At 39.7% G+C, this 12,865-nt stretch overlaps 1 protein-coding gene across 2 annotated transcripts in view; it reads left to right on the top strand.

The window, feature by feature from the left end:
• rgs14b (regulator of G protein signaling 14b) overlaps positions 1 to 12,865 on the top strand; it is a 56,830-nt gene that overhangs the window by 3,341 nt on the left and 40,624 nt on the right. Inside the window, exon 1 of one of the 2 annotated variants that reach the window (XM_061902111.1) lies at positions 7,405 to 7,579. The exons of the other annotated variant lie outside the window; for it this stretch is intronic. Coding sequence (XP_061758095.1) covers positions 7,460 to 7,579 — 120 coding nt within the window. The 5' untranslated portion in view covers positions 7,405 to 7,459. Of the gene's footprint in view, positions 1 to 7,404; positions 7,580 to 12,865 lie in introns of those variants that run through there. 2 annotated transcript variants of the gene reach the window in all.

Below are 12,865 nucleotides of genomic sequence, written 5' to 3'. Positions count from 1 at the left end.
ACGCTGATGTTCTTTTGAGTGAAATCATGTTTTTTTTTTTTTTATAACTGTTTTTAGGCTGGGAAAGGTGTTGGTATAATCGGATACCGAGTAGATACAGGATCATACATTGGTCATTATTTAAGTTCTCATTTGTCCAGGGACGTATTTCCTGAGTTTAGAAATATAATATGAATTTTTTTTTAAATAAACAAAATTTTGTGACGATAAAAAATATTGAAGTAGTATCGACGAGATACACTTTTTTTCTTGGTATCATTATAGTGGATGTCAGTTATCGATCCACCCATTTGTTTCCATTGTGATGGCGATGAGCTGTTTTATCTTCCTACAGAATGTAGTGAAGCATGTTTAGCTATTCCTCCTCCTTCACTTTATTTGTCACCATGGAGACAAGAATTTGTGATTTAAAAGTAGCTAAAACACTGCCGATTGCGGATGGACATTAGCCGCTAACTAGCTAACCATGTTTTAAATGTTTCAGTGTTATAACTTCACCTTTATATCTTAGGTTGTTTATGACATAGTACCGTTTTTGATTCATTAGTACCGCGATACTATACTAGTACAACCCTAGTTTAAAATATACTTTTCCAACAGTTGTGGAAGTACAGACAATCAGCTTATCCGAGGTCGGTACTAAGTAGGTTTTTGCTCTCAAAGTCCTCCTGTGTCCAATGAATCATTCCCGAGTTTTCAAACATGAACAAAAACATCAACACAATGATTTAGAAATAAAAATATTTGTGTAATTACTCTTATATTGTTTATATACTAATAGTACCTCTGGTATCAACACCTCCAATTTAAAGTCAGTACTGACTGTGACAATGCTGACACAACAACAGTTATGTTATCCTCTTTCTAACTCTTATTAATTTACTTGTTTCCTTCCTGTTACTATATGCTTACTTTATGCTGTAGTCAAGTTTGTTCTCTGCCCTCGTGCGCGCCTTTTGTTTGCCTCCTTTGTCTGTAATTTGTTGGTATAAATAAATATGTACTTACATTCACGTCTCGCTCGTGCCAACTTTCCTTTGCATGAGAAAAACAGACCATCTCATAGTCCAAGTCGTGACACATAAAAGCAGTATGCATAAACTCCAGGTGGCATACGGTGCATCCGAAAAGTATTCACTGTGCTTTACTTTTTCCACATGTTCTTATGTTACAGCCTTATTCCAAAATTGAATACATACATTTTAATGGGAATGTTTTTTTTGCCAATTTATTTAAAAAATATATATATATATACAGTATATCACATGTACATAAGTATTCACAGTGTTTGCCCAGTACTTTGTTGATGCACCTTTGGCAGCAATTACAGCCTTAAGTCTTCTTGAATACGATGCCACAAGCTTGGCACAACTATTTATGGACAGTTTCCCTCCTCTAAAACTCCATCAGTTTGGATGGAAAGCGTTGGTTTTGATTCAGGATGTCTCTGTACATTAATCTTAGTCTAGTCAGAGAGGTGACCAAGAACCTGATGGTCACTCTGTCAGATCTTCAGCATTCGTCCGTGGAGAGAGGAAAACCTTCCGGAAAGACAACCATCTCTGCAGCAATCTACCATTCAGGCCTGAATGGTAGAGTGGCCAGATGGAAGCCATTTCTTAGAAAAAAGTTTGCCAACATGGACCTGAAAGACTCTCAGACCATGAAAAACAAAATTCTCTGGTCTGATGAGACAAAGATTGAACTCTTTGGCTTAAACGCCAGGCATCATGTTTGGAGGAAATCACCAGGCCAATACCATCTCTCCAGTGAAGCATGGTGGTGGCAGCATCATGGTGTGGGGATGGTTTTCAACGACAGCAACCGGGAGACTTGTCATGATAAAGGGAAAGATGAATGCAGCAATGTACAGAGACATCCTGGATGACAACCAACACTTCTCATCAAACCTAATGGAGCTTGAGAGGTTCTGCAAAAAGGAATGGGCGAAACTGCCCAAAGATAAGTGTGACAAGCTTGTGGCTTGAGGCTGTAATTGCTGACTAAAGTGCATCAACCAATTATTGAGCAAAGGCTGCGAATACTTGCGTACATATTATGTTTCATTTTTAAAATAGTTTCGTATTGTCATTATGGAATGTAGAATTTTGAGGCCAAAAATGTATTTATTCCATTTTGGAATCAGGCTGTAACATAACAAAATGTTGAAAAAGTGAAGTGCTGTGACTACTCTCTAGAGCAGGGGTCACCAACCTTTTTGAAAGCAAGAGCTACTTCTTGGGTGCTGATTAATGCCAAGGGCTACCAGTTTGATACACACTTAAATAAATCGCCAGAAATAGCCAATTTGCTCAATTTACCTTTAATAAATAAATCTCTATATATATAAAAATGGGTATTTCTGTCTGTCATTCTGTTGTACATTTTTTTTCCTTTTACGGAAGGTTTAGAAGAGGAGAAAAGAGGAAAAAAAATTAAATAAAATTTTGAAACATAGTTTATCTTCAATTTCGACTCTTTAAAATTCAAAATTCAACCGAAAATAATCAAGACAAAAATTAGCTAATTCGAATTTTTTTTTTTAAATTAAAAAAATTAATTTATGGAACATCATTAGTGATTTTTCCTGATTATTAATTTTAGAATCTTGATGACATGTTTTAAATAGGTTAAAATCCACTTTGAAATAAGATTTAAATTTCATTCTACAGATTTTCTAGATTTACCAGAATATTTTTTTTTATATTTAATCATAAGTTTGAAGAAATATTTCACACATATTCTTCGTCAAAAAAACAGAAGCTAAAATGAAGAATTAAATGAAAATGTATTTATTATTCTTTACAATAAAAATAAAAATACTTGAACATTGATTTAAATGGTCAGGAAAGAAGGGGAAGGAATTTAAAAGGTAAAAAGGAACATGTGTTCAAAAATCCTAAAATCATTTTTAAGGTTGTATTTTTTCTCTAAAATTGTCTTTCTGAAAGTTATAAGGAGCAAAGTAAAAGAATAAATGAATTTATTTAAACAAGTGAAGACCAAGTCTTTAAAATATTTTTGGGGATTTTCAAATTCTATTTAAGTTTTGTCTCTCTTAGAATTAAAAATGTCGAGCAAAGCGAGACCAGCTTGCTAGTAAATAAATACAATTTAAAAAATAGAGGCAGCTCACTGGTAAGTGCTGCTATTTGAGCTATTTTTAGAACTCATCTGGTCCTTACGGGCCCCGCGTTGGTGACCCCAGCTCTGGAGGCACCGTAAGAGAGCAGTTTAAATATTGTGTTGATGTTGTTAAATCTGTCAAAAGCACTCAGCATAAATATATTTTAAAAACATGCAGTTTATACACGTGATTGCAAGATATCAGTCATGGATGATGGGTATCAGAATCATAAAACCCTGATATGTAATATCCATGCTATCTATGCATTTCAATGTTTTTATTAACACACATGGTCTTGTTTCAATTGTCATCCTAAGCAAAGGCCACTAAGTATTGGTGCAATCCAGATAAAAAAGTAGACATTGGATTGTTTGTATTGCACTGTGCCAATGTAGCCACCGTCAGATATCACTGCTGCATGGATTATTGTGCTCATAATGACAGAGTGTGTCGGTGTACATCCATCCATTCATTTTCTACCGCTTATTCCCTTTTAGGGACGGCGTGGCGCAGTGGCAGAGTGGCCGTGCGCAACCCGAGAGTCACTGGTTCAATCCCCACCAAGTACCAACCTCGTCACGTCCGTTGTGTCCTGAGCAAGACACTTCACCCTTGCTCCTGATGGGTGCTGGTTAGCGCCTTGCATGGCAGCTCCCTCCATCAGTGTGTGAATGGGTAAATGTGGATGTAGTTTTGAGTACGCTTTGAGTACCTTGAAGGTAGAAAAGCGCTATACAAAAACAACCCATTTATCATTTATTTTGGAGTCACGGGGGGCGCTGGCGCCTATCTCAGCTACAATCGGGCGGAAGGCGGTGTACACCCTGGACAAGTCGCCACCTCACCTTCACACTCTCATTCAACAGTATGTATTAAAATGTGTAATAAACACAGGGTGCTCTACTTACTGTTTACAGCGACATTTTGTGGCCAAGACTCAAAACTGCCAGAGGATATGTGTGCGGTCATGTCTGTTACTCCCATCACCTACAACAGAGTTGTTTTCACTGAGGGCCACATCGCAGTTATGTTTGCCTAGCAGTGAATACTATTATTACACAGTTTTTTTAATGTATGTATTAGTTGATTTAAAAAAAAACTAAAATGTAAAAAAAATACGGTAAGTTGCAATAATTTCACCCTAAAATGTAGTGTATATTACTGTTTTTCTGATAAAAACTTTTTAGAATTTTACTGTGAAATGTAGATGGGTTTTTTTTATGTAAATGAAAAAAAAATAATGCAATTTTACAATTTAATTGTGGCCAGTTTTCGTTTTTACCGCAAATAAATGGCTTATACTTGTATAGCGATTTTCTACCTTCAAGGTACTCAAAGCGCTTTGACACTATTTCCACATTCACCCATTCACACGCCATGCAAGGCCCTAACCACGACCCATCCAGAGCAAGGCTGAAGTGTCTCGCTCACGGACACAACGGTAGAAGGTGGGGATTGAACCAGGAACACTCAGGTTGCTGGCACGGCCACTCTACCACACCGTCACAATCAACAACTGTAGAATTTTCAGGGCATTACTGTAAATGCCAAAATGGCAACACAGTTTATTACAGAAAAAAAAGTAAAGTTGTTTTCATTTAGAGAAAAATGCTATACAAATCACAGTAAATTTCACAAATTTACCATTAAATGATCTATTGCTAACGATGGATTCTGATGCGTCATCTATGTTGCTGCTCCTCGACAGATACGACTGTATATACGGCGGATACTGCCCTCCAAAATAGTTTCTCTCGTTTTGAGGAAATAACATTAGAGGAATTGTTACAACGTGTAAATGGAATAAAACAAACATGTTTACTTGACCCACTTCCTGGGAAACTGATCAAGGAGCTTTTTGTATTATTAGGTCCATCAGTGCTAAATATTATAAACTTATCACTTTCCTCAGGCACTGTTCCCCTAGCATTCAAAAAAACGGTTATTCATCCTCTTCTTAAAAGACCTAACCTCGATCCTGACCTCATGGTAAACTACCGACCGGTATCTCACCTTCCCTTTATTTCAAAAATCCTCAAAAAAATTGTTGCAGAGCAGTTAAATTAACACTTAGCGTCTAACAATCTATGTGAAACCTTTCAATCCGGTTTCAGGGCAAATCACTCCACGGAGACAGCCCTCGCAAAAATGACTAATGATCTATTGCTAACGAGGGATTCTGATGCGTCATCTATGTTGCTGCTCCTCCATCTCAGCGCTGCTTTCGATACCGTCGATTATAATATTTTATTAGAACGTATCAAAACACGAATTGGTATGTCAGACTTAGCCCTGTCTTGGTTTAACTCTTATCTTACTGATAGGATGCAGTGTGTCTCCCATAACAATGTGACCTCGGACTACGTTAAGGTAACGTGTGGAGTTCCCCAGGGTTCGGTCCTTGGCCCTGCACTCTTCAGCATCTACATGCTGCCGCTAGGTGACATCATACGCAAATACGGTGTTAGCTTTCACTGTTATACTGATGACACCCAACTCTACATGCCCCTAAAGCTGACCAACACGCCGGATTGTAGTCAGCTGGAGGCGTGTCTTAATGAAATTAAACAATGGATTTCCGCTAATTTTTTGCAACTCAACGCCCAAAAAAACGGAAATGCTGATTATCGGTCCTGCTAGACACCGACCTCTATTTAATAATACAACTTTAACATTTGACAACCAAACAATTAAACAAGGCGACTCGGTAAAGAATCTGGGTATTATCTTCCACCCAACTCTCTCCTTTGAGTCACACATTAAAAGCGTTACTAAAACAGCCTTCTTTCATCTCCGTAATATCGCTAAAATTCGCTCCATTTTGTCCACTAACGACGCTGAGATCATTATCCATGCGTTTGTTACGTCTCGTCTCGATTACTGTAACGTATTATTAACGTATTAAAAGATTACAATTGGTACAAAATGCGGCTGCTAGACTTATGACAAGAACAAAAAAGTTTGATCATATTACGCCTGTACTGTATATACCTTTATATACATATATATACCTATACTGTATATACCTTTATATACATACATACATACATATATACCTATACTGTATATACCTTTATATACATATATACATACATATATACCTATACTGTATATACCTTTATATACATATATACATACATATACACCTATACTGGCTCACCTGCACTGGCTTCCTGTGCACTTAAGATGTGACTTTAAGGTTTTACTATTTACGTATAAAATACTACTATTTTGGTGGTGTTTTCTCTTTTTTTTGTGGTATTTTCCTGTAGCAGTTTCATGTCTTCCTTTGAGCGATAGTTCTACTTTGTTTTACCAATCAAGAATATTTCAGTTGTTTTCAATGCTTCTTTGTGGGGACATTGTTGATTGTCATGTCCTGTTCGGACGTACATTGTCTTTGCTCCACAGTAAGTCTTTTCTGTCGTCCAGCATTCCCTTTTTGTTTACATTGTAGCCAGTTCAGTTTTAGTTTCGTTCTGCATAGCCTTCCCTAAGTTTCAATGTCTTTTCTTAGGGGCACTCATCTTCTGTTTATTTTTGGCTTAAGCATGAGACACCTTTTTACCTGCACACTGCCTCCCGCTCTAGACAGCACTGACACTCAACAACACATCATTTGCAGACTATAATTACTGCTTTGCAAACAATATTTTTGACCCAAATAGGTGAAACTAGAAAATCTCCCACGGCACAGTGGTTGAAAAACACTGCCTTAGAGATAGGGTGAGAAGCTCTGTCATCCGGGAGGAACTCAAAGTAAAGCAGCTGCTCCTCCACATCAAGAGGAGCCAGATGAGGTGATTCGGGCATCTGGTCAGGATGCCACCCGAATGCCTCCCTAGGGAGGTGTTTAGGGCACGTCCAACCGGTAGGAGGCCACGGGGAAGACCCAGGACACATTGGGTCTTCCCACACTATGTCTCCCGGCTGGCCTGGGAAAGCCTCGGCATCCCCTGGGAAGAGTTGGACAAAGTGGCTGCGAAGAGGAAAGTCTGGGCTTCCCTGCTTAGGCTGCTGACCCCGCGACCCGACCTCGGATAAGCGGAAGAGATGGATGGATGAATAATAAACAGTGTTGGTTGAGTACTTAGTACCCACAACAACATCCATCTTATTGCTGCCATATGTTATAAACTTTAGTACTTACCAAGTAGGCTTTAGTATTTTGTTCCACACACGACACTTTTACATTATCCCAAAGCTAATGTTGCAAGCTAACTGGCAATTTTACGGCACTGACTGCGCATGTCCTGACTGATTGGCGCCAATCAAAGCCGGTAATAATCAATCACTTCCGGCCGCGTCTCTTCGGCGTTCGAAGGACGCAACATGGTCGCTTTCAAGGTCCTCTGCCATCGCTTCTCCCGCCTGGCGAAGGTGACGGCATCCAAGCAGCTGAGAAAATATGATGAATGGCGTTCGCGAGTGAGAGAATTGCCAAGTGAAAAGGTAGTTCAATTAAGTATACATACAAAGTAACAGTTCGTCTAGTTGCCGGCAAGGCTACCTCTACCTTAGACATCTTATAAGGGTGCGCAACATCAAGCGCTACTGCCTATTGCCGCAGACGAGACGCGAGGCCGCCATCTTGGAGTGGTGATCTGATCCACTCGGTGCAATTCATTAGGCAGGAGCAAGGAACTCTCAGCGCATTTATTTAATCTTACCTTACGGAATACCACCGATTTTCACGCGCTTTTTTGTCATCCGTGTAGCTATGACAAATGACATGTGTTTTGGCGTGTTTTATTATTCATAGTTTGCTGTACACATCATACGAAGTCAGGCCTACACTGTTTCAACTTCCATTTCTCAGATGATATACAAACCCTGTTTCCATATGAGTTGGGAAATTGTGTTAGATGTAAATATAAAGAGAATACAATGATTTGCAAATAATTTTCAACCCATATTCAATTGAATGCACTACAAAGACAAGATATTTGATGTTCAAACTCATAAACTTTATTTTTCTTTTGGAAATAATAATTAATTTAAAATTTCATGGCTGCAACATGTGCCAAAGTAGTTGGGAAAGGGCATGTTCACCACTGTTACATCATATTTTCTTTTAACAACTCTCAATAAAGATTTGGGAACTGAGGAAAATAATTGTTGAAGCTTTGAAAGTGGAATTCTTTACCATTCTTGCTTGGTTTATAGCTTAAGTTGTTCAACAAGCCGGGGTCTTGTTGTCGTATTTTATTCTTCATAATGCGCCACACATTTTCGATGGGAGACATGTCTGGACTGCAGTTGGGCCAGGAAAGTACCCGCACTCTTTTACTACGAAGCCACGCTGTTGTAACACGTGGTTCTGCATTGTTTTGCTGAAATAAGTAGGGGCGTCCAACGTTTCTTGGATGACAGCATATGTTGCTCCAAAACCTGTATTTACCATTCAGCATTAATGGTGCCTTCACAGATGTGTAAGTTACCCATGCCTTGGGCACTAATACACCCCCATACCATCACACATGTGTAAGTTACCCATGCCTTGGACACTAATACACCCCCATACCATCACACATGTGTAAGTTACCCATGTCTTGTTCACTAATACACCCCCATACCATCACACATGTGTAAGTTACCCATGCCTTGGGCACTAATACACCCCCATACCATCACACATGCTGGCTTTTCAACTTTGCGCCTATAACAATCCGAATGGTTATTTTCCTCTTTTTTCCGGAGGACACTACGTCCACAGTTTCCAAATATAATTTGAAATGTGGACTCGTCAGACCACAAAACACTTTTCCACTTTGCATCAGTCCATCTTAGATGAGAACGGGCCCAGCGAAGCCGGCGGCATTCCTGGATGTTGTTGATAAATGACTTTCGCTTTCCATAGTAGAGTTTTAACTTGCACTTACAGATGTAGCGACCACCTGTAGTTACTGACAGTGGTTTTATGAAGTGTTCCTGAGCCCATGTGGTGATATCCTTTACACACTAATGTATGTTTTTGATGCAGTCCCTCCCGAGGAATCAAAGGTCCATAATATCATCGCCTAGGTGCAGTGATTTCTCCAGACTCTCTGAAACTTTTGATGATTTTACGGACCGTAGATGGTAAAATCCCTAAATTCCTTGCAATAGCTCATTGAGAAATATTGTTCTAAAACTTTTCGACAATTTGCCGACAATCCATCAAGTGGTGCAGCTTCATAGCTTACCAAAGTTGTTGAAAACATTTTGATAGATTTTTGAGCGCTGTGTGTAATGTTCTATATATTTAATGAAACATTTAAAATGTTGGTATTTACTTGAGTCATATTGCAATCATAGTGCGTTACACTTATTGCTTATGTTTGACTGCCATCTACTGGTCACACTTATTATTACACGCCTTTGAGGTGAGTAAGCTCAACCAAACTTATTCTTTACATTAGGCACACCGGGTTATAAGGCACACTGTCGACTTTTGAGAAATTGACAAAAAAAAGGATTTTAAGTGTGCCTTAAGTCCGGGAAATACGGTAGTAAAAGTTAAGTGCAAATTTTGCTAGTATTTGCAATAATATAGCAAAATAGATACAAATTTACATCATCTTACTAGAGAATGTAATGAAGTAAACCATAAACAACTTTACATAGTGCACTATTTACATCTGCATTTACTCTTTTAGTTTAATCTGATTTTTCAACAAGCAAGCCTATTTACGAGGGCTGCGAATCTTTGGGTGTCCCACGATTCGATTCAATATAGATTGTTGGGTCACGATTCAATCAATCAATCAATCAATGTTTACTTATATAGCCCTAAATCACTAGTGTCTCAAAGGGCTGCACAAACCACCACGACATCCTCGGTAGGAAAACTCACACCCAGTGGGACGTCGGTGACAATGATGACTATGAGAACCTTAGAGAGGAGGAAAGCAATGGATGTCGAGCGGGTCTAACATAATACTGTGAAAGTTCAATCCACAATGGATACAACACAGTCGCGAGAGTCCAGTCCAAAGAGGATCCAAGACACAGCAGCGAGAGTCCCGTTCACAGCGGAGCCAGCAGGAAACCATCCCAAGCGTAGGCGGACCAGCAGCGCAGAGATGTCCCCAGCCGATACACAGGCGAGCAGTACATGGCCACCGGATCGGACCGGACCCCCTCCACACGGGAGAGTGGGACATAGAAGAAAAGAAAAGAAACGGCAGATCAACTGGTCTAAAAAGGGAGTCTATTTAAAGGCTAGAGTATACAAATGAGTTTTAAGGTGAGACTTAAATGCTTCTACTGAGGTGGCATCGCGAACTGTTACCGGGAGGGCATTCCAGAGTACTGGAGCCCGAACGGAAAATGCTCTATAGCCCGCAGACTTTTTTTGGGCTTTGGGAATCACTAATAAGCCGGAGTCCTTTGAACGCAGATTTCTTGCCGGGACATATGGTACAATACAATCGGCAAGATAAGATGGAGCTAGACCGTGTAGTATTTTATACGTAAGTAGTAAAACCTTAAAGTCACATCTTAAGTGCACAGGAAGCCAGTGCAGGTGAGCCAGTACAGGCGTAATGTGATCAAACTTTCTTGTTCTTGTCAAAAGTCTAGCAGCCGCATTTTGTACCAACTGTAATCTTTTAATGCTAGACATGGGGAGACCCGAAAATAATACGTTACAGTAGTCGAGGCGAGACGTAACAAACGCATGGATAATGATCTCAGCGTCTTTAGTGGACAGAATGGAGCGAATTTTAGCGATATTACGGAGATGAAAGAAGGCCGTTTTAGTAACGCTTTTAATGTGTGCCTCAAAGGAGAGAGTTGGGTCGAAGATAACACCCAGATTCTTTACCGTGTCGCCTTGTTTAATTGTTTGGTTGTCAAATGTTAGAGTCTTATTATTAAATAGAGTTCGGTGTCTAGCAGGACCGATAATCAGCATTTCCGTTTTTTTGGCGTTGAGTTGCAAAAAGTTAGCGGACATCCATTGTTTAATTTCATTAAGACACGCCTCCAGCTGACTACAATCCGGCGTGTTGGTCAGCTTTAGGGGCATGTAGAGTTGGGTGTCATCAGCATAACAGTGAAAGCTAATACCGTATTTGCGTATGATGTCACCTAGCGGCAGCATGTAGATGCTGAAGAGTACAGGGCCAAGGACCGAACCCTGGGGAACTCCACACGTTACCTTAACGTAGTCCGAGGTCACATTGTTATGGGAGACACACTGCATCCTATCAGTAAGATAAGAGTTAAACCAAGACAGGGCTAAGTCTGACATACCAATTCGTGTTTTGATACGTTCTAATAAAATATTATGATCGACGGTATCGAAAGCAGCGCTAAGATCGAGGAGCAGCAACATAGATGACGCATCAGAATCCATCGTTAGCAATAGATCATTAGTCATTTTTGCGAGGGCTGTCTCCGTGGAGTGATTTGCCCTGAAACCGGATTGAAAGGTTTCACATAGATTGTTAGACGCTAAGTGTTCATTTAACTGCTCCGCAACAATTTTTTCAAGGATTTTTGAAATAAAGGGAAGGTGAGACACCGGTCGGTAATTTACCATGAGGTCAGGATCGAGGTTAGGTCTTTTAAGAAGAGGATGAATAACCGCTTTTTTGAATGCTAGGGGAACAGTGCCCGAGGAGAGTGATAAGTTTATAATATTTAGCACTGATGGACCTAATAATACAAAGAGCTCCTTGATCAGTTTCCCAGGAAGAGGGTCAAGTAAACATGTTGTCTGTTTTATTCCATTTACACATTGTAACAATTCCTCTAATGTTATTTCCTCAAAACGAGAGAAAGTATTTTGGAGGGCAGTATCCGCCGTATATACAATCGTGTCAGTGTTAATAGAACCCCGTTGTAGCTGGGACGCATTGTCTTTAATCTCCTTTCTAATGACTTCAATTTTCTTACTAAAGAATTGCATAAAGTCATCAGCTGAGTGGGTTGAGCTACTGGAAGGAGTCCCTTGTTGGGTTAGCGATGCTACCGTACTAAACAAAAATGTAGGATCGTTTTTATTACGGTGGATGAGATTTGAGTAATATTTAGCTTTAGCTAAGGTAAGCATGCGTTTATAAGTTATTAAACCATCACTCCATGCTTGATGGTGCACCTCAAGTTTAGTCGTGCGCCATTTGCGTTCCAGCTTTCTACATAATAATTTCTGAGCTCTAGTTTCTTCTGTAAACCACGGGGTGCGCTTTTTTGGAGCCTTTTTTAACTTTAGCGGTGCTATGTTATCAATGGTTTCGCGCAGGGCGTCGTTAAAGTTGTTAGTGAGGTTATCAATAGAGCCCACATACTTTGGGAATGGTGCCATTACCGAGGGCAGTAGGTCAGCAAGAGTTGTCGTTGTGGCTGTATTAATGTTGCGGCTGCTATAGCAGTTATTATTATTATTAGTTTGACGAACATGCGTCCGAACCTCGAATTTTATAAGGTAATGATCAGACAATACTTTAGTATACGGGAGTATCGTAACTTTGGAAACGGTGATGCCCCTGACAAGCACTAGGTCTATCGTATTACCGTTGCGATGCGTGGGTTCATTTATTATTTGTGTGAGACCACAGCTATCAATTACAGTCTGGAGCGCTACGCACGGTGGGTCCGATGGGGTATTCATATGGATATTAAAGTCCCCCATTATGATATATCGATTTTTTTTTTCGATTCTCGATTCAAAAACAATATTTTTCCGATTCAAAAGGATTGTGTATTCATTCAATACATAGATTTCAGCAGGATCTACCCCAGTCTGCTGAC

This window comes from Nerophis ophidion, linkage group LG05, assembly GCF_033978795.1.
Source record: "Nerophis ophidion isolate RoL-2023_Sa linkage group LG05, RoL_Noph_v1.0, whole genome shotgun sequence".
Lineage (NCBI taxonomy): Eukaryota > Metazoa > Chordata > Actinopteri > Syngnathiformes > Syngnathidae > Nerophis > Nerophis ophidion.
This window is presented reverse-complemented; position numbering and strand designations above follow the sequence as displayed.